Source organism: Hoplias malabaricus, chromosome 2 (assembly GCF_029633855.1).
Source record: "Hoplias malabaricus isolate fHopMal1 chromosome 2, fHopMal1.hap1, whole genome shotgun sequence".
NCBI lineage: Eukaryota > Metazoa > Chordata > Actinopteri > Characiformes > Erythrinidae > Hoplias > Hoplias malabaricus.
This window is the reverse complement of record NC_089801.1, coordinates 38,979,345-39,005,924: the sequence shown is the minus strand read 5'-3', so window position 1 is coordinate 39,005,924 and position 26,580 is coordinate 38,979,345. Positions and strand designations below refer to the sequence as shown.

General features: G+C 42.1%; 3 protein-coding genes across 4 annotated transcripts in view; 1 reads left to right on the top strand and 2 right to left on the bottom strand.

Annotated features, from left to right (window-relative positions):
• tenm1 (teneurin transmembrane protein 1) overlaps nt 1-7,297 on the top strand; it is a 99,399-nt gene extending 92,102 nt beyond the window's left edge. For both annotated transcript variants that reach the window (XM_066659388.1, XM_066659393.1), the window contains exons 29-32: nt 1,953-2,343; nt 2,634-3,854; nt 4,954-5,096; nt 5,553-7,297. In XM_066659388.1, coding sequence (XP_066515485.1) covers nt 1,953-2,343; nt 2,634-3,854; nt 4,954-5,096; nt 5,553-6,326 — 2,529 coding nt within the window. In that variant the 3' untranslated portion in view covers nt 6,327-7,297. The remainder of the gene's footprint in view (nt 1-1,952; nt 2,344-2,633; nt 3,855-4,953; nt 5,097-5,552) is intronic.
• A 4,636-nt stretch (nt 7,298-11,933) lies between these two features.
• sh2d1aa (SH2 domain containing 1A duplicate a) lies at nt 11,934-16,229 on the bottom strand. The gene is made up of 3 exons (XM_066661789.1): nt 16,042-16,229; nt 13,167-13,230; nt 11,934-12,635 (listed from the first exon to the last, which is right to left on the bottom strand). Exons 1-3 carry the CDS (start codon nt 16,176-16,178, stop codon nt 12,435-12,437), a joined length of 402 nt encoding a protein of 133 aa, XP_066517886.1. The 5' UTR covers nt 16,179-16,229; the 3' UTR covers nt 11,934-12,434.
• A 1,182-nt stretch (nt 16,230-17,411) lies between these two features.
• agtr2 (angiotensin II receptor, type 2) lies at nt 17,412-26,357 on the bottom strand. The gene is made up of 2 exons (XM_066662050.1): nt 26,188-26,357; nt 17,412-19,632 (listed from the first exon to the last, which is right to left on the bottom strand). The coding sequence occupies exons 1-2, from the start codon at nt 26,222-26,224 to the stop codon at nt 18,503-18,505; spliced, it is 1,167 nt and encodes a 388-aa protein (XP_066518147.1). The 5' UTR covers nt 26,225-26,357; the 3' UTR covers nt 17,412-18,502.
• Between the last annotated feature and the right edge of the window lie 223 nt (nt 26,358-26,580).

Here is a 26,580-nt window from a genome sequence, read left to right as displayed (position 1 = left end):
CAGTACTGCAGTGAAATCTGGGGCCTTTAGTCATTAACAGATCACCAAATTTGGGACAAAACACCAACAGAATTCTGAAAACACTACACACTGCACTGATGTCTCGCAAATGTGAAAACAAACTGGCCAATTGTCTAATGAAAACTATAGAAATTTAACAAAATGCAGAAAATTTACCATAAACTGGCCACTGAAACAGGGAGGCACAGAAAGAGCCGACTCTCTGGAGATGGCAGGACTCCCACTGCCAATACTGAGAATTACATCATCCTTTCGTCAGGAATGTACAGCAACATCAGAGACGGCTCTGCACAGATTTATCACCAAAATCCCCAATGCTGCTTCACACTGACTGACATAAATATATTACTGAGAGAAAGAGAGGAAATGCTAGATTTAGCGGCAATGTTTAAACAGAACTGCCACAAGACCGGCTCTGACACATCCCTGCTCCAGCACTCGCTTTAAAAACGTTTACTTCCTTTACTGTTTTCTTAAAATTTTTATTATCATAACTTTATATGTTCTTTTTTCCAAATACATGTACTATCACGTTTCTTTAATCCTCTATGGGCTACGGTTGATTTCCATGTGAAAGAGACTGTTAACCTGCTCAGCTTTGGCAACACAGGCCTTTAACTTGTCCTGCCATTACAGCACATCTGAGTCAGAGTAGAGAGGGAGCGAGAACAGAGAGAAGAGAGAGTGAACAGAGTGTAGTAGAGACAGAGAGTGGTAGAATGTTTGAATTCAGCACCAAAGCCAGTGATTAATGGGTAGAGTCAGGACAGAGTCAGTGAAAACAGCCAAGAAAAGTGTCCAATGCATCTGGTGTCACACTAAACACAGACATTAAATGCAAGCAGCATTTTCCTGCATGCCATTCCCTGAAAATATAACATGAAAATCACTCATCCAGCTCCACTGCACTATAACACTTTATTTAAGGCTCTGAGCTCTTTCTGGGGTCTCTTTTATCTCGACTCACCCACAGACGCATATAAACTGCAGTGCTGTTTGGCCTAAAACGACTTGGTTGCCCAGAGAGTAGAGGGTGTGTCAGCGAGGCCCTGTGTACAGGCCTTAGACAGAGCTGTACTTCCTCACTGAGGGCACTAAATATAATCAGATCACAGCAGCATACGTCAACTAAAATTGTTATAAAAATCTCTGCTTTTAAAAACGAAGAACTTCCTCCTCCTTCTCAGAGAGAATAAAGAGAGCTGTATTCTCTCAGGGCTTTTTGATTGGTGTTATCCTTTGATAGAACAGGTGTGTGTCCACGTGTGCCATAGGCTGAGGGACAGTGAGAGACCCCACAGTTTCAGCAACATAACTATTATTATTACTACTATTATTTTCATTATTATTGGTATTAGCACTTTCCCTTTATTTAGTATGCCATTACAATAAAGCACATTTTAGTGTGTGTGTGTGTGTGTGCGTGTGTGTGTGTGTTACGGTAACAAAGACAAATGTCCTGCATCTTTCTCTTTCTATTTCTATCTTTCTCTTTCTCACTATTCTCTTTCTTTTTGGATTTCTTGTTTTCATTTTTCACTTTTTATTCTTTTTCCTACTCTTTTTTCCCCATCTGTCACCCTCCCCCTTTTTATTTCTGTCCTACTATGTCACCCACTTTCCTCTTGCCCTTTCTTGCTCTCTCTCTCTCTCTCTCTCTCTCTCTGGTGATGTTTTTTAAAAAGCTAGGTTAAGACTCGGTAATTCTACACTGTGTAGATGATGATGAAAAATTTAAAAATGCAAAATTCTTCACCTGAGCTAGTGTTTGATTGTAAGCCACACCCAGACTCATTGAACTTTTTTTTTTGTTTGTTTGTTTGTTTTTTTGCTTGTTATCTTCTCAGGTCATGATCACTGCATTTTGATTGGTCTTAATGTTTGAAGACCCAGAATAATAAAGTTGTTGATACATTTTTAATTCTCCCCAGTCTGTTCAGTTACTGCTGCACAGCCAGAGGCGGTACCTGTTTGAGTTTGACCAGACGGATTTCCTGATGTCCGTCACGTTTCCAAGCATGGTGAAGCACGTGGTGCAGACCTCTGTGTGCGTGGGCCACTACCGGAACACATACACGCCGCCGGATGCCGCAGCTCACGCGACAGTACAGGACTTCAGTGCAGACGGCCGGCTGCTGCAAACGCTGCACCTCGGCTCGGGCAGACGCGTCCTGTACAAGTACGTCCGGACGTCCCGTCTCACTGAGGTCCTCTACGACTCCACTATGATCAGTCTCACCTACGATGACTCGACCGGCGCTGTCAAAACCATACACCTCACACAGGAAGGCTTTGTCTCCACCATACGATACAGACAGACCGGTGAGAAAACGCACACACACTCATTCTAAACCTAACTTTAAAACATGTTTTCACCTGAAAATATAAGGATTAGCTGGTGGGCCCAACAAGGAGACAAGTGCCCACAATGTTAGTATATAAACCATACACACAACACCACAATGTGACATACTCCTGGTACACACGTCTTAAGGACGTCTTCACCTTAAAATGTAATGATCACAAGCCCCTTAGTTCTAAGTCTGAATAGAGACACCCCATGACTGCACTTATTTAACCTCTCTCCCACTTTTCCCTCCTCCTGTCTGAAGGTCCTCTGGTTGGCCGTCAGATCTACCGCTTCAGTGAGGAGGGTCTGGTGAACGCCCGCTTCGACTACAGCTACAATAATTTCCGGATCACCAGCATGCAGGCCATGATAAACGAGACCCCGCTGCCCATTGACCTCTACCGCTATGTGGACGTGTCCGGACGCGTGGAGCAGTTTGGGAAATTCAGCGTCATCAGCTATGACCTCAACCAGGTCATCACCACCCATGCCATGAAGCACAGCAAGATCTTCAACCCCAATGGCCAGGTGGTGGAGGTGCAGTATGAGATCCTGAAGGCCATCGCGTTCTGGATGACGCTGCAGTATGACAGCCTGGGACGTGTCTCCAGCTGCGACGTCCGCATTGGCGTCGATGGGAATATCACTCGCCGCTCGTACGAGTACGACGCAGATGGCCAGCTTCAGTCTGTGGCCGTGGACGACAGGCCACAGTGGCGCTACAGCTATGACCTCAACGGGAACATTAACCTGCTGAGTCATGGAAACAGTGCCAGGTTAACGCCGTTGAGATATGACCTGCGCGACAGGATCACGAGGCTCGGTGAGATCCAGTACCGGACAGACGACGATGGGTTCCTGCTCGCTCGTGGCAGCGTGGTCTTCGACTACAATTCCAATGGCCTCCTGGCGGGGGCGTTAGACCGGGACACAGGGAAGCGCATCTGGTATCGCTACGATGGTCTCGGGAGACGGGTTTCCAGCCGGACCAGCGATGGCACAGTCCTGCAGTTCTTCTACGCTGACTTAACTGAGCCCACTCGAGTCACCCACCTGTACAACCACAGCGCTTCGGAAATCACCTCACTGTACTACGACCTGCAGGGTCACCTGATTGCCATGGAGATGAGCAGTGGGCAGGAGTTCTACGTCGCCTGCGATGCCGCAGGGACGCCACTCGCCATCTTCAGCAGCCGAGGGCAGGTGGTCAAAGAGCTTCGCTACACGCCATACGGAGACGTCTACAGGGACTCCAACCCCTCCTTTCAGCTGCCGTTCGGGTTCCAGGGCGGGCTGTATGACCCCCTCACACGCCTAGTGCACCTCGGGCGCCGGGACTACGATGTGGTGGCTGGGCGATGGACCACACCCAATCACGAGCTGTGGACAGAGGTCAGCTCTGACCCCAAACCCTTCAACCTTTATGCCTTCAAGAATAACTACCCCCTTGGAGCCCTGCAGGATGTCACCAAGTTCACAGCAGGTGAGAGAGGTCTCAGTTGTCCACAGTTGATGAGTGACTGGGTGAGTGTGTGAAACTGTCGACAGGTGTGAGCGTATGAGTGACTGAATTAGAGTGTCCGACTGTATTTGCATTCCTGCTTTGCACCTAGTCATTCTGAGTAGGCTCTGAACCCACAGTGACCAGGATGAAGTGGTTACAGAAGATGAATAAATTAAATATTTAATGAATGTGAAAATGTATAATCCTAGCATCTGATTCTCTTACTTTGTGTGTGTTTAAACAAGCAACAAACTGAACCAGGATAAAACTGTGGGACAAAAGGTATTTTTAAAAGTTGAGAAGGTGAGGGGACATGTCCACCCACGTGGACACAAGAGTAAACTGCTCTGTCCAGCAGCAGCAGGTGACTTGATGTTTGTTTATCTGATACAAACTAAACGTGTCTCGTCCTCTAAAGACCTTCCACTTATGAGGACAGGAGTTTTGGTTCTTGAAGATAGATGAGAAGTGAGAAGAGAGAAGCAGCTCATCAAGAAACTGATAAACTAGAAGTGAGACACTGGTACATTTTGGAAGGTCTCTCACTGGACATTGTTAACAAACTGCTCGGGGTGATTTGAGCTCTGGGTAAATATGATTATACAATGTGTACTTTCTGTTTCTATCTGTGAAAATGTGGTTTTATGGTCTTTGCAGTTGTGCTTTTGCATTTAGCACTTTTGTGTCAGTGTTCACACACACATACAGCCACCCCAGTGCTCAGAGAACCGTTGGGGGATAGGGGCCTAGCTCAAGGGCAACTCAGCTGTTGATGTTGAGGGAGGAGACAGTGCTGTTTCTTCACTTACCCCGCCCACATTTTTTATTACTATTGATGGTCAAGTCTAGTCCCAATCCCACTTGCCCAAACTTTATGCCCCCAATAGTTAAATGATAAATATTACTGGTAAAAGAGCAGGCAAGAGTAGTTTTGCCGGACCAGTTTGTCATACAGGGGTCCCCTGGCATTTCAGCAATGGCAAGGTGGGGTCCAAAATACACTCCCTGTGTATTAGAGCCCCTAGTGAAGCTTTGGTGCTTAATATCAGTGTTTTTGTTTAATGTATTTGTTCTGCAGACATCAGCAGCTGGCTGCAACTCTTCGGCTTCCAGCTCCAGAACGTGGTTCCGGGGTTCCCCAAGATCCCGACGGAGAACACAGAGCAGACGTATGAGATGATGAATGTCCAGAGCCGGACACACAGCTGGGACCCCAGCAAGGTGAGACACGTGGCCGTTTTCATTTATAGAAGTATGACCAAAGAGTCAAATGATACTTGACTTTGTCAGTCCCTGTAACTGGACCTCAGAACATGGTCATCATGAGTGTCCTCTATATGTCCAAAATTCTGTAGACTCCTCAAATAATGAGAGGGTATTGTTGGTGAAAAACAAGTACAACACTCGTCCTGCTCTTTATGTCTCTCTCTCTTTTTCTGACCCTTTTCTGTGTCTGTGTCTCTCACTCTTTCTCTTTTTCTTTCTCTCTTTCTTTTGCTCTGCCGATCCCCCCCACTCTCTCTCTCTCATTGTTTCTCTCTTTCTCTTTCTCTTTCTCTCTTTCTCTTTCTCTTTCTCGCTGTCTATCTCTCTCTTTCCACTCTCGCTTATGTTCCTTTCACACCCTCTCTTACCCACTTTGAATCTCTCTCTCTATCTCTGTCTCTCTCTCTCCAGGTAGTGCTCGGTATCCAGTGTGAGCTGCAGAAACTCCTTCAGAACTTCATCTCTCTGGACCGCCTCCCGATGACTCCAGCTAATGGGAGGTCTCGAGGCCGTTGTGGGCAGAGCCCGAGGTTCTCCGCCCTTTCGTCAATCTTTGGTAAAGGCGTGAAATTTGCAGTTCGTGCAGATGGTGTGGTGAGCGCGGAGATCATCGGTGTGGCCAGTGAGGACAGCAGGCGCATTGCTGCAGTGATGAACAGCGCCACCTACTTACGGGGCTTGAGGTTTACAGTGGATGGCAGGGACACACATTATTTCACCAAAGACGGCCCCCTGGAGGCAGACCTGGGTGTGGTCTGGGGTGGAGGTGGAGCTTCAGGGGGCGGGGCCAGAGTCTTGGAGAATGGTGTCAACGTCTCAGTCTCCCAGATGAGTGCTGTGGTTGCTGGGGAAACAAGGAGATTCGCAGATTTGGTCCTCCAGCAGGGGGCACTGTGCTTTAACATCCGCTATGGAGCAACCCCTGATGAGGAGCGAAACCGAGTTCTAGAGGGAGCACGACTCCGGGCAGTGAAAGGGGCGTGGCTTCTGGAACAGAGGCGGGTCAGAGACGGAGAGGGTGGTGCAAGGGCATGGTCTACTAAGGAGAGGGAGGAGCTTCTTTCAGAGGGACATGTCTCTGGCTATGAAGGATTTTATGTTTTGCCTGCAGAGCAGCATCCTGAGCTAGCAGACAGTCCGTACAACATACAGCTGGTCAGACAGACAGATACTGGACATAGGTAACGGTGGTCACACTCACGCACACACAAACACACACACACAGCACTGTACTAATCTTATCCCTTTTGTTCAATGTAGTTTGGCGATATCCCTGCTCTGACACACCTGTTCCACACACTCTGACAGATCGCAACACACAAAAAGACTTGTAGGGGTGATATGGCTCCTATTGTTTTATTTAAAACAACACTAGGTGCTATTTGTACTTAAAATTATGGCTTCAAATTCATTGTGATGCTCCACTCAGCTGTAATAGGAAGAATGGGGCCTCTTTTGTTGCTACGCCAGGCTCAGGACTGCAGAAACTGCACTATGTATCATTTGGAGGAGGGTAGGAGACCACACCCACGTTGACATCAAGAGAGTGAATTTGAATTACACTCTCAAACACTAGGAGCAAAGGAGCAAAAATACCAACTCTTACCTAGTGTTGTTTTAAACATGACTGTACTTATCTAAAACTTCAAATGTTTCTTCCAAATATAGCATTTTAAGATGTTGATTCATTAAATAAATTCAGATCAGTTGAGTCCCAGACTGTGCAGGTGTGTTACAGCAGGACAGTCCCCATATTCTTCTAGACCCTGTCCTCCAGGACCCCAACAGGCAGCCCCCTGCTTCGATGCATCTCAGTTATGACGAGACAAATCATGATGGCTTTGTTTGTCTCTGAAATGTGACAAATGATGGTATTGTATGTTATTTTCATGCACTATTTAAAGGTTTCCTTTTTTTTTATTAAAAGTGCACATTTCATTTGGTAACGTTCTCATTAAAACACTGCTGTGGTTCAGATGTTCTCACACACAGAAGGTCTTCACTTTCAAATCAAAGGCCTCTGGTTTTTCTATGTGGTGAGACGTCTAGAGAATCTCCCTCTGCAAATATGCTGAGGTCATCACAGAGTCTGCAGACCTGAGCTTCACTGTGTCAGGATGAGGTTAGGATACTCAAAAGGACCTGAGGCTACAAGAATGGACTCTCTTTCAGATTTTTTTTTTTTTTTTTTGGGGGGGGGGGGGTGATTTAAGGGGAAACCTTTCCCATTAAATCTTTTAATGGATTGCAATGGAATTTTCTCAATTGGCCCCTGAAAGGTCTCTTATGGCCTTCCAGAATCGACGACTCAAATTGACTTCTGGATTCACCAGTTCATAGAGACTTCTGGATTCACTTGTTCATATGGCCTTCCAGAATCAGTCGCTGTGTCCAAAACGGTGCCCTATTTGCTATTTTGGCGATCTGTCATTTTGTAGTGCTGTCTGAAATCAGTGGATAATTATCAGGGCACTCAAACTGCCCCACAGTCTTTGTATGCCAGCGGAAAGTGGATATCCATTATTCACTGCATTGTTTGGTAATAACCCACATGAAGTCATGTCCAGAATTGTTCACTACCCTCCTGAATTCAATTCCTTACATAGTGCATAATATAGGGAATAATGAACAGCGAGCCATTTCGGACACAGTGAGTGATTCCAAAGAACATCCAGATTGACTGGTTTATATGGACTTCCAGGATTAATGATTCAGATGTTTTTTTTTTTTCTGAAGTCATTGGTTCAGAAGTCAATCTGGAATCCTTCATTCCAATCAAATGGCCTTCCAGGTTCACTGGTTCACTCTGTAAATGTCCTTCCGGAATCATGTGTTTACACAGTCTTCCGGAATCCTGTTTTAAAAGCCTTTGGGAATATTTATCTTTGTGGAATGATTTATTTAGACGGCCTTCCGGGACGCAATTTCTTTTAATGGCCTTCCAGACTAATCTGTCCAAATGGCTTTCCGGAATCATCCGGAGTGACTTGTTTAAACGAGGGGACGGAGTCGTGGAGGTCTCTTCGTCTGCTGCTGACTGCGTGGCCACTGCTGCCTCCAAACCACTGCTAGAGACTGTGACGCTGGGAGACGTGAGAGATGTAAATAGCTCAAGCACCTGAGTCTAGAACCGAGAGTCTATTGGATATCAGCTTTACCTTCATGAAAACGAGAACCAGTCTGAACAGAAAACCCAGACACTGGAGGGAACAGCTGGAACTGAATAGGTTTTGGTCATTCCGGGGTCAGAGGAGTGGACGGATGCAGCTCGGTTCTCAAACGCTTTTTGATAAAGTTGTGTACAGTGTACTTTTTGATATGTAGAGGTATGAAATGTTATCTATGTGGAACTCGTGCCTTTCCGCTCTAATGGAAAACGGTAGTATGGAGTATGGAGTTTGTATATCTCACACATATACACACACACACACACACACACACACAAACACAAATGGTGTATGTTTCAGTATTAGCTGTATGTTTTTAAAAGTTGCTTTATGACTCAAAAGTATCAAGAGTACCCACAGTACAGAGAATACCAACAGCACCAACCGTCCAAAATGAGGTGGACAGGGCCTCCGTAAGACAAAGACGATTCACCGGAATGTGCATTTGTTTTTGGGATCTGATTCCTTACGGATGTGGCATGAGTTTTAATTATTTTAGTGTGCATGTCTCCTTTCCCTACAACTCGATTTCAATTTTTTACTTTTTTTGCCTCCTTAGTTTTGGCTCCCTCTGTTCTCCTGGAGACAGTAGTTCATGTTATGGGGTCCGGTATTATCTGTGTCATTTGTCATCAGTTTGACGTTCCAGGGAGGGGTATGTATGGGCCGTGGACGCGGCTAAAGGACTTGAAGATCATTTCCGAAAGTCGCAAACCCTGTTTTTAATGTTTACTAAATCTATTTATTCTCAATCCTATATGTGTCTGAGACACTTCCCCTTTAATAAACATTTTTAATAGCAGTTAAAGGAAACTTCATGAGAATCTTCATGTTTTCCCAGACAAGATGTTAAGCAGCATCTTTAAACAGCTTAAAAACACTGATGTTATAGTAAAACTGAAGAAATATATAGCATAACATGCACAAAAACTAAATAACATCTAGCAGTTCAAGAAATTTTAAAGCCCCTTCGAAAAATTTAAACCCAAGGCCACAGTTTGCACAGATTTATGCACTAATATTTTGAATACAAGATTAATCATAAAATTGATGAATAGAAATGAATAAAGACCGACTGAAATTGGTCATATAAAAGCATGTATAATTCTCTAATTTTATACAATAAATAATTAAAAGTAAATTATGATATGAACTGGTTTATTAAAAGTTCAGTGCAGAATGTTTAATGTTTAGCATCCTTTACATTTTAAATGATGCATTTTTTTTAAAGTTTGCTGTGATCTGTTTATTCTAACACTTCATTTTAAAGTTGATCAGATTAAGGTAACATTTTAGGCCTCAGTTTTGTCCAAATTCTGTGTAATTTTACATTAAAGAAGCGAGTGATAGAGTTCTCCAGGACTGTACTGTGTTCTAGATATCAGCTTGTGTGTGTTTGTTGAAGTGTAAATGCAGATTTTAACTGACAACCTTAATCCAGTTCATCACTCTCATGCAAAAGCTTACCTTTTCATTTTTGTGTCTCTTTATGTTTTTAAATCATTTGATCGCTCCAGTCACTTTTTGCATTGTGTTGAAATCAATCATAAAGAAATGTGGTTACTGTTACTAAAATTGCAAGTTGTGAATGTTGGTCCTGCTCCTGTAAAGTTCTCATTATGGAGATAAAAGTTTTCCTGTTTCCCTTCATCATAAAACATTTAAGTTTGTTTCTGGCCTTAAGTTTTCAGGTTAACCTCGACTAAACTGTGTAAAATCTCTTTGGGAAAATGTTAAAGATCAAAGTGTAAGAAATATATCAATCATTTTGTAGTATTTGTAAACCCTGTGTTGAAAAATAGACAGCTTCAAATTCCTCCAAGCAGTTTACATTTTAGATGTTAAACCAGCCACAGAATTAGAGTCACAATCAGTTTCATTTCCTTAAAGCTACAGTCAATGTAACGCAGTGTCTAATGTCACAAACCTGCTGTTTATTGGAAGCTTCTGATCTTACAAAATTATTGTTTCAATAAATTCCACATTTAAAATAACACAATTTTACTCTATCACTTTGTTATATTTGCTTTAAAACTTTTCAGTGAGGAATGATTTACAGAGTGCTAGGTTAAAATGACGTTAATTTTGTGTAGTGAATTTGATGAAAATCTGGAGAAGGCTTATTTCTGCTGAAAACCTGGTGCATTTTAATGAAAATCTGATGAAGATTTCTGAGGAAAATCTAATGAAACTCAGCTGATTGTGGCTTTAATAGGACTCTGTTGGTTGGTCAGCTGTGCTTACACAGGGTTTATTTAAGAACTGTGGAAAAAATTCTCTTTAAACTAAAGGTAATTTGGGCATCAAGACTTTTGATAAATAAATGAATGAATAAATAAATAAATAGATATGTAAATTGTACATTTTTGCCTGTTTGTGATTTCTTTCTTTCACAGTGTGAGTGAGATGTGACGAGCACTCTGTCCTCACGCAATTTCAGTTCATCAGAATACAGCAGTGTCTTGTTTACTTTACTCAGGTACGAAAATAAATAGTAAATTAAAGGTCTGTCCCAAAACCTAGTGAATTGCTTAAGTGGGCACTGAAGTAGGCAGTGTTCTAATGGGGCTGTAGTTAGAGACCGATGGCCTCACAGCTTGATCCTGCCCACCCCACACAACCAGTGGTTACCATCTGGATTGTACTCTTTCCGTTTTTATCACAATGTTAATTATTTTTGCTCTGGGAGAAGAGCAAATTAGAATGGTGTTTTTTGTGTTGCATTTTGGGATTGAATTTGTGGCTGAGGGAGGTTTCCAGAGCGCGTACACTATGACGTATGACAGTTTCGCTGTGTCCGAAACTTTGACCTATTCCCTATATACTGCACTACTTTGGGATTCTGCCATTTTGTTGTAGTGGGCAAAACCATAGTAGATCATTCCCAGTATTCTCAAACAATCCCACAATGCACTGCAAAATATTGTATACATCCTATGTACACTAGCAGACACTAGCGGATACCCATAATGCACTGCATTGATTGGTCAAAAACCTGCATGAGGTAGTGTCCAAAATCATTCACTATCCTCCTGAATTCCGTTCACTATAATAGTGCACTTTTATAGTGAATAATTCAGGAAATAGTGAATAGGGAGCCAATTCAAACACAGCATAGGTTTTAGGACAGACTATTGTAATTAGTGCTGTTTATTTGGGTACTAAATTAATTAGTTCCAGTGACCCAGGGTACTGAAGTTTACTAAAGTACTGATGTAACTAATTTTATTTACTCATGCTGGTTCTGAAGCCAGTGCTGTTGTAATGTAGGACTGTCTGTTTTAGTGCTTCATGAGGTGTACTGAGGAATTGCTGGAGGTTGGTATAGGACTCGAGGACAGTGGTGTGTGTCTGTGTTTGTGTGTGTGTGTGTGTGTGTGGTTGCTTGGTTTTTGAAAGAGGAAATGTGATCATGTTATCTGATAAACCTTTAGAAATAAATAACCATGCTTCAGACGTTAAAGCTTGCTGCTCAGTATCTGAAGCTGATCACAAAACTGTGTTAATAAATAGAATATTTAACAACACACACATTCGAGATTCAAACAAAAATATCACCATAACACACACACGCAATGCTTTTATCAGAATATATAATAAATCACATTTTAATTCTGTTGTCACAAGATAAACACAAAATAAAATCCCTCTTCAATTACTGCTTTTTATTTGCACAATTTCCAAAAAATCCAGTTAATCTTAAATTAAAAATGAACGTTACATTTTCAGGATGAAAACGGCCTAAATTTAACTTCCATTTAAAGAACATTTGCCATTCTGGAGATACAAAGTTCTGTCTTGGCATTAACATTATTCAAAAGTTGTGACATGGCATGAGATTTTATAAAAAACAAAAAAAAAGCATACAACTAAATGTGAAATTCAAATTACAAATATGTCTCAGTAGTCTGTATCAAGAGTGAAAATGAGTGTTTGAATAAATAAAATTAATAGTCTGGTATTTATTCATGGGAAGTTATCTCTCCACAGATGCTGACTTGTTGCTAGTTGACAAAGGCACTGTAAACATATTTCTGAGCGTATGTTGACTATCTACAGAGGGACCTTCAAATGAAAGTATTACCACTATTGTATACACATGTAAGAGTTTAATATCAGTGGGAACTCAGCAGTTAATGCGCCTCTGAGGTGTGGGTGGTGTTTTCCTGTTGGGCTGATGCTGTGAAATATGGTGGTGATAGTTCTGCTGCTGGTTGATGGTGACAGGATACAGGAGTGGAATTGCAATTCCTTGGTCTGGAAGCTGAAAAGCATTTATAAGGTTCCTGACGTTGCGGAAAACTCGTTCCTTCACTCCACGAGCTGTCTGTGGAGGAGACAAGGAGAGAGACGATTACCTAGATATATTTTCTCTTCATATTCATATATTCATTTTGATGAGCTTTATAAGCAGTAAACATTGATATTTATGTGTCCTGTGCCATGGCTGTTGTGTTGATCTTGAATCCTAACACCAGGGTCATGTGTCTAAATACAGGAACATGTCTTATTTAACAGGTTCTGAAACTACAGCAGTGACTGCTATTAAAACAGGTCAGGCTTTTACTGCCCAGATTACTTCCTCCATCTGGTCAGGACTAACAGAGCTAAATATTTACTTGGATAAGAATGGTCCTCTGGTGGGTGTTTCTCTCTCTCTCTCTCTCTTTCTCTGTCACTACCTTTACTTCACACTTCTTTCTGACACTTTATTCTATCTGTCATTATTTTATCTCTTTCAGTTTTACCTCTCCCTATTCTCACGTTCTCTCTCTCTCTCTCACACACACACACACACACACACACACACACACACACACACACACACACTCACTCGCACTCTCTCACTCTCTCTTACCTCTGCTTTCCATAAGTTTCCTTCCACCTGGAACAGTCTGTAGGTGATGATTTTTTTATGTAAGCTGCGAAAGAAAGTCACTGTGAGCACCAGGTAACACAAGCATTTTCGAAAGAACACTTTGCCAAAAAACATATACAATCCTGTGGACATTTGTGCAAGACTGTGTATAACACACAGCCACTATCCACCGTCTGCTGTCCGGCCCAGCAGAATGCCTTCCAACACAGCCTGTGGTCTGCACGCCCAACTGAGCCCAGGTTTTGCTCCAGAAGCCTTACGGACCCAATCCTACCATTCCACCATGGCTTGGGACAGGTACCAGGTGGCTGCAGGAGCCTGCCCCCAGCAGCAGGACACAGGGAGAACTAAGACCACTACGTTGCCCATGGTCCATGTTTGTAAACAACAGTGTGTCACACAGCGATTGCTTTCCAGACAGTGTTCATTTTGGTGGCTGATTTTAATTTAGGTTAAGTCTTAGTCTTAGTGTGTTTTGTTTTTTGTTCATTAAATTAGCCTCATCTGACTATTTTAGAGGCATTGACATTGAATTCTAAATGTTAACGCAACTTTATGAATCATGAGATGGCATTCGATACAAGAGGCTCTCAGACCCTGGAAGAATCGATTCTTTGGGAGTTGACTCCTCTTAAATATTCACCCAGCTGCTCTCATCGCTCTGACAACAGCAAACAGATGGAGCATTCTCCTGTTTTTATTTTCTTGTGATATTCAGTTGTCAAATCAGAAATAACAGGTCATTTACCAGTCTTTTATCACTGAGTTATCAGTTCTTCTTTACTTCTCATTGTGAAAAACAGGATGTCAACTAGTATTTTTCGCCATAGTTTTGTGAGGATCCTGGAGCTGGACCCTGAGGTAGATCACGATAGTAAAAGTAAAAGTTAAATCAAAATAATTGTAACTCTTTCAGTTTCAGTCCCAAGAGTAAACTGGAGTAATGGATAAAAGAGCTGCATCACTGTTACTGTTTATTTATCGGTAGTCAGAGCCGAGCGCAGTAAGCACACCCTCCATCACGTTTACTTTTACTTTAGGCTAAACAACAATTATAAAGCAAGTAAAAAAAACCTTGAATGGTAAACACAAGTAGATTACTGTGTGTAATCACAGGGACAGATGCGTGTGTTGGGGGTGTCACACACTTGCAGGACACATGCAGTATGCATACATGTGTGTACTTGCATTGTGTGAGTGTTGACACAAGACACAATACAAATTTATGTAGCACCTTTCACAAACCCAAGGATGCTTTACTGAGTGTAAGGGGAATAGAAAAAATATACAAATAAAAAATGTAAAAAATTAACAAGGATAAAAAGAAGAGAAGAGGAAAGTTTTAAGCAGAGATTTAAAGGAAGACAGTGAAGAACAGGCACAGAGAGATTGTGGCAAAGTGTTCCAAAGACTGGGAGCAGCTGCACCCATGGTTGAGTGTCTGGTATAAAGGGCAGTAAGACGTCCAGCATTGGTCGATCTAAGTGTGCAAAAGGGACAGTAAGGGAGAATCAGATCAGAAAAATAAACCGGAGCCAAGCCATGTAAAGCTTTAAAGGCTAGAAGAAGAATTTTATATTTTATCCAAGAAATGTCAAGGAGACAGTGTGTAATATGTGAAGTGCCTTCGGTAGTCGTAAGAACTCTAACTGCAGAGTTTTGGATGTCCTGGAAATGGTTAATTATTTTGACAAGATGCCCATAGAAAAGGGAGTTACAGTAATCAATTTAAGAAAAAAATAAAGGCATTTATCAACATTTTAGAGTCAGAGCATGTGGCATAATCGTGCAATGTTACGCAAGTGGAAAAACGCAAGGTTTTTAACAACCTGGACTGGCTTGCCAGCTGCACCATCAATGTCAACAGGAAATGAGAAACATGAGAAAGTGTTGATTTGGCTCCAACTAGTAAGTCTTAGATAGTTAGTGTGCAGCCAGAGTTTTATATCAACAATACAGGAACTCACAACCTGGGCAGAGGCAGTGGGAGAAGTAGTGCTGATATAGATCTGAATATCATCAGCATAGCAGTAAAAATTAAGACCATGATTACGGATAATCTGACAAAGTAGGATAATGTATATAATGAAGAGGAGGGGCCCAAGAACTGATCCCTGGGGTACACCCTGATCAACGGCAGCCATAGTTGATTTATGAGATCCTAATGCAATGTAATATGGTCTGTTTGTGAGATAAGACCATAACCAATTAAGGGATAGGCCATTAATACCAACAGATGATAGTCTGGAAATGAAGATGTTATGATTAACAGTGTCAAAGGCTGATGAGAGATCTAGAAGAACCAGGACGTTAAGAAATCCAGCATCTGTTGATAGCAGCAGATCATTACAGACTTTTACAAGGGAGGTCTCAGTGCTGTGCATGGCGCGATTGAAAACAGATTGAAAGGGCTCATACAGATTGTTGCTTGATAGAAATACTTGTAACTGAGTGGCTACAACCCTTTCCATCACTTTGGCCAGGAAGGGGAGGTTAGAGATCGGTCTGTAATTGCCCAGAGAGGACGGATCTAACCCAGGTCTCTGTAATTTAGGCATTTAATATAAGGCAGCTACCTTAATCGAAGATGGAAAAGTACCAAAAGAGAAACACAGGTTGCACAGAAATAATGGAAACAGCAGATTTAAGAATAGAAGCAGGATCAAGCGGAAATGAGCAGGACAATGATCTAGACATAATCTGACTGTGGAGTTGAAGGCAGAGAGACAGTTATAAGATGTTGGAGAAACAGCAACCTGTGAGAGAAAGGATTGAGTAGTAATGTGTGTACAGACTATTTGAACACAGGAATTTGGGAGCAAGTGTGTGAGGGTGTGTGTGCGCTCATACTTACAGGACACAGATACAGTAAGTCTCGGGGACACTTTCGCTGTCTCTGACCAAGTAGCTCCCATCTCGTCCAGCCTGGTACAGCAGCTCCTCGGTTTGGCTCTTACTGATAGAGCCGTGATACATCTCTAACTCCTCCATCTTTCAACTGGACAATACACAACTCACACCACGACTGAGCTCATTAACATCACAGCCTTAAGCTCTATCTCTCTATCTCTCTCTCTCTCTCTCACTCACACACATACACACACACACACACACACACACACAGGAAACACTTCACACATCCTCATTAGTCACCCACACTTCTTCTTGGCTTAAGTTCAAGCTAAAGTTGATCATCCCTCCACTGCAGAGTTTTAAACACACACAGCACCAAGCATCAACAACCTTTTAATTCAAACTTTAGCTTTTACACAACAGGACAATTCTAATCAATTTTTACACAACTATACAAAGTTCAGAAATGTCACGACAAACCAACAGACACCAACAAACCCAGGGAGTAAATTATTATACCAATAAAGAAGGAGTAAGATCACTTCAAATAAGTTACATGTTTTGAGGTTTTGAAGTTAGTTGTTGAGAAAAGGTTTGGTTTTATACTCTTCCCCTCTGGTGAATATATTATGCTCAGAGTGGTAATGGGTGTGTGAGGTGTGATATGGTAATATCCTCAAGGGGGAGGGTGATTGGTGCAGTAGGGTGGGCTGAGTGAGTTTTAATTGCCCTAGGGGGTTCTTGGGGAGTGGGAATAGTGATTTTAGGTAGATCAGAGCAGCTATACAAAGAGTACCCAGTACCAAAGTGTGAAGAGAACTTTAGCCATGTGGGTATTCCTGTTTCACTCTCACCCAATTAAATAAAAGTGTGTGTGTGTGGGGGGGGGGTGGGGGGGTAGGGGGTAGTGGCTGTTCCTTTCTAACTTTGAGCTAATTAAAAAAGAGGGAGGTGTTCCTCTCTTACTGTGATGTTTAGGGCGTTTTTCTCTCAGTGTGATCCAATGAAAAAGTGAAGGGAGTTCCTCTTCCATTGTGAGCCAATAAAATGTTGGAGTTGTTTATAGATACTATACTCATTTAATAAATATAACGTACATGTCTATAAATATGTAATGCATAAATGAGACCACAAGGGGGCAGCGCGTTTCCATTATAAGTGAGGATCCAGGCGTCTGAAGCGCCTTTCAGAAAATCAGAATGTCATTAAATGGTTATGAAACACTGCCTGAGTTCTGAGACACTGTTTTAAACTTGGTTTAAGAAAATGTTCTTAAGCATACACCATAAGGCCAAAAAGTTTCAGGACATCAGTTTAAATTGTTTCTGAATATTTCTTTAATCATGTGCACACAATAATCATGAACAATACTGTATGAATTATATCTGATGCTACATTATTCTGAAACATTTTCCGGCAGTGAGTGACTGGCACAAACAAAACACAGTGTAAAAAACCTCCACGCTGCTACACAGGATCATCTATAGACACAAAGCATCTGACACTGGTTTACATGATGTATATAATGTTCTATTATGTTTTAAGATTTACAGAGCTCTTACTTTAGTGTAAAGGCAACACTAGGTAGTATTTTTACCTTCAAATTGCAGCTTTAAAATGATTGTGTTGATTCACTGTGCTGTAATATGGAGATTAGAGCCTCTGTCATTGCTACTCTGGGCTCAGAACTGCAGAAACTGTACTATGTAACTTTGGAGGACGGTAGGAAACCGCCCACCCCACTCTGCAACTGTAGGGAGAGCCCAGGAGTAAAAATACCCAACCTTACCTAGTGTTACATTAAAGTCTGTAAACATCATTTAGGTATGTACAGTCATAAATAACAATGTCCAAAATCAGCCAAACAAAACAAACAAAAACCCACAGTCACTCAAACTGCTCCATACACAGAGACTGTGAACTTCATCCACTGTGTGTGTGTTTACACTAGTTTAATCAGTGATGTAATGCATTCTCTGTCATTTTTTACATAGCATTCTCTCCAGATCAGCAGCGCGAGTCCTGACTGCTGAACTTAATGTCAATGTGAAATCAGGTCTGAGCTTTTTCCGTGTTGTTACTTTGTGGGATCACATTAGATTATTATTAGCTGCAACTTGCCCTCTGCACCACTAGAGCCTCTGTTTAGAGCCAGAGTCTTTAATACATTGAGATTGGTTTTGTCCAGTAAAAGCCAATCAAAATTTCCTAAAAACTAGAGCTTTTACTGCAGTGGATTCTGAGTTGAAGGCCCGTCAGTGTGAAGCACTAGGGGAAAATAGAAGGAGATTGTGAACTATAAAAACTCTGCCATTTTCCAGCCATGGATACGCCTCTAGAGAAACAGCATCTGCATGCATGTACGTCTACCACTCTGTCCTTTGAGATTAGTGGATTAACTTGATCACATGATGTTCCGAACCAATGGGAGACAGTCTGCATTAAACACCTCACAATTCCAGCTATGCTTCTAAGGGGCAATCTTTCTGAGGCAAGTTCTCAACAGTGCCAGGGTCTTTGACATCACTGAGTTTGCGTGAAAATGAGCTGAGGCGTGTGCTGATGGAGTCCCGCTTCTGGCTGAGTCTGGGAGCCTTTTCCTCATAGAGTCGACAGAGCTGCTCTCTGAAATGGTTCCCTACGAAGCAGTAGAGGAAAGGGTTAATGGCGGAGTTGGAGAAACCAAGACAGAGAGAAATGGGCAACAGTGCCCCCACTGCCTGGTCAGTCCTGCAGCTGAGGGTCACTCCTAAGTCTCTGAGAGCTCCTAGGAAGGCAAGAATGTGGAAGGTGCACCAGCAGAGGAAGAAAGCCAAGACCACGGCTATGACCATGCGCAGAACGCGGTCTATCCGGGATTGACCTTGATCTATAAGGTCTGGCGTGGCCATTAGGTGGCACCCAATGCGGCTGTAGCAAGTGGCCATGATGATGAAAGGCAGCAGAAAGCCAAGCGTGATCTTGATTAGGGTCAGAATTGGGTGCCAGACCTCTTTGGGGTAGGTCATTACACACGCTGTCACATTCAGGTCTCTAAAATAGTGTGTGTCTCGGAAAACTAGCGTCGGGAGGGTGCTCAGGACCGCCACCAGCCAGATCATGGCGCTAATGCCTCTAGCATGGCACACACTCCTGGTGCACAGTGGGTAAACGATGGCCCAATAGCGGTCAACACTCATACAGGTGATGAAAAATACACTGGCGTAGACGTTCAGCGTCAGCAAAGCGCCACAAAGTTTACATGCCGTGCTCCCAAAGACCCAGTCATAGCCCATGGAGTAGTACACAGCCCAGAAGGGCAGACTGCAGAGGAACAGCAGGTCAGAGCATGCCAGGTTCACCAGGTATGTATTGGCCACAGTCCGACGAGAAGAGCTCTGGCAGAAGACACAGATAACCAGCGAGTTCCCCAGGAAGCCGAGCAGAAATATGAAGGTGTAGAAGATGGGCACCAGCCTTTTCTGATACTGAGACACTGTGGGTGAGAGATAGTCACATGATCCATTCTGGAAGTGATGCTGGGACATAGAGTCGTCAAGGTAGGTCCCGTTGATGGAGGTGTCCATTTTCACTGTGATGGAATATAAAAGATCTGAAATTAAAAAAACACACACAAAAACACTGATCAATAAAACAGGAGGAGCTAAGGTGCCCTCGATCACAGCAAGGCATCTAACCCCCAAATGCCTGTGTGTGTGTGTGTGTGCTCACTGCTCCTAGTGTATGTGTACGCATGTATATGTGTGTGAGAGAGAAAGACAAATAGTTTTATGTTGTACAATGACTAACAAAGCAACAATGATCCTATTTGAATATATGGTTTTCTGTGATGTCACAAAACTGTTAAAGGCTGTTACAAATAGGCCCACTGAGTAATATCACAATATACTTTATGAAGCTAACAGAAGCTAAAAACACAACAGTATTAAAAAAAACACACAGCACAAATGCAAATAGAGTAAAGTAAACACAAGAAAAAACAGAGAGAGAGAGAGAGAGAACACAAACAAAAATGCAAGGACATAACAGCATTAACTGAAATGCTGTATTTATACTCCTGGCCTCTAATGGCACTTTATAATTTAAGTCGATAATGTTGCAACATAGCCTTGCACCCAGTGATTCTGGGTAGGCCCAGGACCCACCGCTACCCTGAATTGGATAAGCAGTCACAGACAATGAATGAATGAATGAATGAACGAATGAATGTTGCAACACAGCTGTGAGCAGAGCAAGAAACAGGTGATGTAGCTGAAAGACCAACACATCTAAAATTTACAGTGTGAGTTGTGTTTCTGTTCTCATATTTGATTTTCCTTCTTCCTAAATACTGTCGTTTTCTCAGCTTTGTTGTTGTGATATGACTAGGAGGGCCACTGTAGTTACACACCAAATATGACTTATAAAAACACAGAATGTAACATAAAAATCTTTTTGTTTTTTGCAAACCGTAACTCAAAATATTGGGGAATATCATGCTTGGTTACACTTTATTTCCACGTAGAACATACTGGACACGTTGAGCAAAATGTGTCCTCCAAGCATCGAATATATTGGCTTATAGCCAACTCTGAAAAACATGAAGAACCACAGAGTAATCCCAATCTGATTTTATGGGTGTCCACAGATTTTCGGCCACACTGTAGGCAACTGTGTTCAGTCTGGCGCTGTGGGCTGTGTTCAGTGTCTCTGCGCAACTCGTTATAAAGCAGTGGCCGCCGAGGCACAGATACAGTAAGCTGATTGGCCGATTATTTCTACACTGACTCCAGAGACAAATACGATTGGTCAGAGAGTTTTTGTCACAGGAGGTAGCGCAAAAATCAGAGAGATAAGAAAATGTCACATTTTTGGCTAAGCTCACAGAAGCTCACACACTGCCAATCCAAACAGAGCTCATTTAAATAAATCGGTCTTAAAGCTACAGTTACGTAAACAGTCTAAATACAGAGCTCAGAAAGAGGATGGAGTGTGATCTTAAAAATCTTAATTAATATGAATTGTTGTTCTTAGTAAAGACAACCCTACAAATGCTCGTAAATGGACTTGATGTCAACGAAAATAAACCAAAGCTCTGCAGAATACGAGTCCTTCAAAGATGTTTGTGATGAAATATTTTTATATTCATTTATCATCTGATTTAATCCTCCACATCCATCACAGACCCTTCTCTAATGTTCTTAAAAATTGCGAAAGCTCTGGAAATCAGGGCCCGGCTAGTTGGGAGTCCCTGCCAGAGTCTCTCAGCTCCAAAAAAAGAAAAACAAACTGTGAGGAAGGAAAAAAAAAACCAGCAGATTCCCACTGGCCGAATCTCCAGAGGGCCAAGTCGCGTGTGAAAGGGCTCAGATTCTTTATGGAAAGAGTGTGTGTGTGTGAGTGAGTGAGTGTGTGTGTGTGTGTGTGTGTGTGTGTGTGTGTGTGTGTTTATACCACAGTGTTGTATAATAGTGAGTAAATGTACCAGAGGATTATGAACAGACACACCAGAGCCTGGTCCAGAGTGAGCTCCAGCCCTTTGTCCAGTGGTTCTGGGTATGCTCTGAGCCCACCATGACCCTGGCCATAATGATGTGTTGTGCTTAGAGAAAATGAATGAATGAATAATCTAACCCCTAGGAGTGATGTTCTCCATCAAACTCTCTCTTATGACTCTTGGATGGAAAGAAAAGGCTGTAATGTGTTTTAAACAAATCCCTTTGCACTGGTCTGTATATCATTGTATTCAGAGGAGACTGAGGGTCTGCAAATAATTTGTGTGCATGTGTGTTTGTGTGTGTAATGCATAATGTATTATTTGTGTATGTATGCATGTTTGTGATTAATATGAATATATGTGTTCATTGATGTGTGTATATGTATTATGCATAGTGTGAATGTAGGTGTGTGACTGTCTGTAAAATGTTCATGTGGTATCTGTGTGTATAAGTAATGCATAGTGTGTATGTATGTATAAATGTGTGTGTGTGTGATGTACAGATATGTATTATGTATGTACATATATGTGTACTATGTGTGTATGTTTATGCGTAATATCCATATGTGTGTGTTTATGCGTGTGTGTGTGTGTGTATGTGTAGTACAGATGTGTGTAATGACTCTCCGTGGGCTGCTGCAGCAGCTGGACTGTGTTAGTTTAGGTGGAGGGCACACAGAGAAATCTGATTGGCTGAACGAGGCTGGAGGGGAAGTTCCTATGGGGAGCTTTTCCTCTATAGATCGCCTGAGAATCCCCACCACCACCATCCAAAAACCTCCTCCTCTGTGCTCTTGGGGGGGGGGGGGGGGGGGGGGGGGGGGCTACACTGGGGCACGGGGCTCTGGGGGGGATAGTTACACAACTTCAGAGTCATGAGGGTCCAACTCTGCTCCAGAAAAGAACAAAATAAGAACTAAAAAGAAAAATAGAGAGGAGGAGTTTTACTGCATCATGACATCTGCTCTACACTTCTGTTTGACATCAGACAAACACCAGGAGCTTTATTAAATATGTGCTTATTAAAAAAATATGAAACCCTGGGGGACTTCAATCAGCTCTTCACCTTATACCTACTGACCCTGCATGCTACCTTTATAGATACTGAATAATTCATTTTTGATAGAGTGAAATTCATACTGGACACTGATTAATTCATTATAGCTATTGAGTAATTCATTGCAGATACAGAAGGATACATAGTGGATACTGAGTAATTAATAGTAGATACTAAATAAATAATAGCAGATAATGAGTAATTATTGGCAAGTACTGAACAATTCATTGCGGAAACTGAATAATTTGTATTAGATACTGTTTAATTTATTGCAGATACTGAACAACCCACAGTAGATGCTGAATAATTCATAACAGATATGAGTAGTCTATTTTCAAATGTATTTTAATTTTAGCCAGATCCTAAAGGATGGTCAAAAGGATGTGTTTCTCGTGACTGATTGTTATACCGTGTTTCTCCTCTGGTCACTTGCGTTCCATCAGCTGGAGATCTGAAGCCTGATTTCACAAACATTCAGAGACTAATCTGGCGGATCCTCAGGACAGTAAGGAGTGACCCCTGGTTTACCTGCCGAGAGACCCTGGGCTCTGCTCCCAGATGCTAAAACTGACTCCTGTGTGGAGAATCTGTAATGAACAGTGACTTCATCCCACTCTGAGATTAATGTGCGTCTGTAAAACTCGTATCCTAAAGTAATCCCTCGTCCTCTGCACATGTCAGATATGTCTACGTGAGACATGCACCACGCATTTAGATTTCACCTCTGTCGTCACAGAACCTGTGTCCTCTTCTGTTTTATAAAATGAGTAGCTTCTCTCTGCGTTTGATCAGCTCACCATGAAGAACTGACCAATAAAATAGCTCAGAGAATCACTCGGGGTAAAACATTAATAAAAAAAAAAAATAAATAAAATAAAAAAAAAAAAAAACACTTATCCAGTTCAGGGTCGTGGTGGGTCTGGAGCCTACCTGGAATCATTGGGCGCAAGGCAGGAACACACCCTGGACAAGGCGCCAGTCACCAACCCACCTACCTTTGTGTGTTTTTGGACCGTGGGAGGAAACTGGAGCACCCGGCGGAAACCCACGCAGACACTGGGAGAACACACCACACTCCTCACAGACAGTCACCTGTAGTGGGACCTGAACCCACAACCTCCAGGTCCCTGGAGCTGTGACTGCGACACTACCTGCTGCAGCACCGTGCTGCCCTGTTACTTAAACATGAGTGAGTGAATAAGAATGAGTGCTTCTAATGCTGAAATTCCTAACCATGAGTGAGTGAGAGAGTGAGTGAGTGGGTATGTGAATGAGTGGGTCAGTACATGAGTGAGTGAATGACAAGCCAGTTCTTCACATCTAACAAAATATGGTTCAGATAGAAATCTCTCCCTGGCCACTTTAATGGAAACACTTATATTTTACTAATATCCAGCCGTTTTATTAGAAACACTTTTACACTCTGTCCACTTTTGGAGAGACACCTACTTTGTACTTCTAATAACTGACTTTGGGAAAACAATAACCTTGGCCTACACGCTCTCATCATTTTAAAATTCCCACCTTGCATTTCTAATATCAGGCCACTTTCTTGGAAACACCCACTTTCTCCTTTCACCTAGAAACATTTGCCTCGTGTGTCCACTCCGCTGTGAGGTAAAACTCCCATCATAAATCAATGTTCAATCCTACAGCTAAATGTTCAGTATCAGTTTCTGAAGTTTTCAGCATTCCACCCCATAAGTCACACTGCACGTGTTCCAAATCAGTGCTTTCCGGAATGTTTATCCTCGGAATACCAGAGCAAGAGAATTCCCAATGAAAACTCCAGACCCCAGCGAGTCAGGATCACCTCGGATTACAGGCTGAATGCCCAGAGTCCGAAGGTAGAAGAGATGTTGTGTCTGCAGGGTGTTATTAGAGAATGACTTGGTCGGTGCTAGCCTTATTTGGACATGGTGGGAAACGATGGACGAGACCTTATGTTCCTAAAAAGTCTCAATCTGCTCCAGGATTAAATCATTAACCATGTCGTCTCTAATGACCACTCTTCTGGAGCCAAGTTTAAAGTCACATCATCCCTATCTGCCAGGGTGTTGTATCTATCTGGTTTAGGGAAGACCCCTTAGCATCAGTGAAGTTAAACAAATCTTACATTAGCAGTAACCACAGCAAGATCCGCATCAAAAATGAATTCAATTACTTTCTTTTTGTAACTGCTAAAAAGGGATGCACTCTCCCCATTTTCCACAAGGGAACACAGTTCTGGAGTCCCACAGCAGCATTCTCCCACTGTCTTAACAGTCCTGTTCAGAACGGCTGCTTTCATTACCTGTTCTTTTAATTGATAATGAGCCACTCGCCGTTCACTCCGACCAAAAGCACACAGCAGTGAGGAGCAAAAGTGTTTTTTAGCCATTTTCTCTCTGTTATCTTTCTTCTCCATTCTCATTTGTTGTGTCTGTTCTGCAGCTTTTGACCTTGTCTTTGAATATTAAAATAGTTAAAGGCATGTCTATGGTCTGTGCTACTTTCAAAATCATCCCATTAAAGGGACATTTCTGTTTTGAAGTGGGTATGTATGAGGTACTTATGCCTAGTCAGTGTGTTCCAGATTACAGTCTTCTTCCAGTCTGCTCCTGTGAATGGAAAGACTGCTGACTACCTCATATAAACCCACTTCAAGACAACAGAAATATATATTTATATTTTGGTGAAGTGTCATTCCTTTTAAATTGTTTTGGATCATGTCATGTAACAGCATTTGTCTAATTATAGATCATTTTATGAATCTCTATTAAATATTCATAGCAGGTATAACACCTCAAATAGAGAAATGTGCAAAAGCTTCAGTGAAGTATGTTAATACACACTTAGAATACAAAAGTATGGGAGACAAGTAAAATAAATTGGTGCAGATCAAGTCATAGCAAAAAGGCCAGTAGAGGTAAGAGTTCATTAAAACCAGCACACACACGCTGATGTATTTGAGCCATTTACTAAAATACACACATTTATTTTTAACGACCAATGCAATGATACACTTTTTATTGAACCTATCTGTACATGCCCTACATGCGCAGGTTTGATGTTGGGTTTGTATAAGCTATTTCTCTCTTGGCAAACAGCTCACACTGCATTATAAAGATGTGGCCTTTCTTGCATTTGAAGCCAAAGTGATCTCTTAAATATGGCCAGGGGTTCATTTACCTTCCAGAGAAACTCGGACTTTGACGGGTTCCACACACAGCTGGGTCTGCACCGGTGACTGACTTGATTGTGCGCAATTTCTTTTTCTTGCATTTTTATTTAGACTTTTACTCTGTAATTACTTAAAAAATTACAAGTGCACAAAAAACTGCTCAGTTACAGTAAAGTGAGTAAATGTAATTCGTTACTTTCCATCTCTGTTGGCTACTCATTATTGTGTTCAAGACTACATTAACAACTGTGTTTCTGACTTATTTAATAACAGTATTATTGAATGAAACTCAATAAATAAATAAATGACAATAAATGACTTAATTAGTGTATTTTGAACAGTAACAGTGCTGAGACCTGGTGAACAGTGAGAAACGAATAAGAAAAGCTTGAGTAAAGAGAGATAGTAAATAGAGAAAGAGAGTTTAAAGAAGAAATTAAATTCACTTTACCTTTTCTGAGTTGCTGTTGTTTTGGGTCAGTTTGCATCCAGTTTGCCTGTTTTCACGGATAAATCCCAGTCAGACTGTTCCCAAATCCAGACTTCCAAAAACACACTGGTCATCTTCAGGACAACAAGCTTAACAAAATCCTCCTCGCCTACCAGTTCCTACATACACACACACACACCCATGCACATGTAAACACACACAAACATATAGACACATACACACATACAGAGATGCACAGAGTCTTGGTCTTTCTCCCTCTCTGAACTCCTTTCTCTCTCTCTCTCTCTCTCTCTCTCTCTCTCACACACACACACACACACACACACACTTGTGGTGAATATGTGAGTGAGTGTGTGTGGGGGTGGGTGGGTGATGGGGGCGTGTGTGCGGGGC

What these genes read in the sequence shown, in the direction of transcription:
- agtr2 (XM_066662050.1), bottom strand. Translation starts at nt 26,224, where the DNA reads ATGCAAACTGACCCAAAACAACAGCAACTCAGAAAAG. An exon ending in ACAACAGCAACTCAGAAAAG is followed by an intron (nt 19,633 to 26,187) that starts GTAAAGTGAATT and finishes TTTTAATTTCAG; the next exon opens with ATCTTTTATATTCCATCACA.
- sh2d1aa (XM_066661789.1), bottom strand. Translation starts at nt 16,178, where the DNA reads ATGGAGGAGTTAGAGATGTATCACGGCTCTATCAGTAAGAGCCAAACC. An exon ending in ACTTACTGTATCTGTGTCCT is followed by an intron (nt 13,231 to 16,041) that starts GTAAGTATGAGC and finishes TTTCTTTCGCAG; the next exon opens with CTTACATAAAAAAATCATCA. An exon ending in GAAACTTATGGAAAGCAGAG is followed by an intron (nt 12,636 to 13,166) that starts GTAAGAGAGAGT and finishes TCTCCTCCACAG; the next exon opens with ACAGCTCGTGGAGTGAAGGA.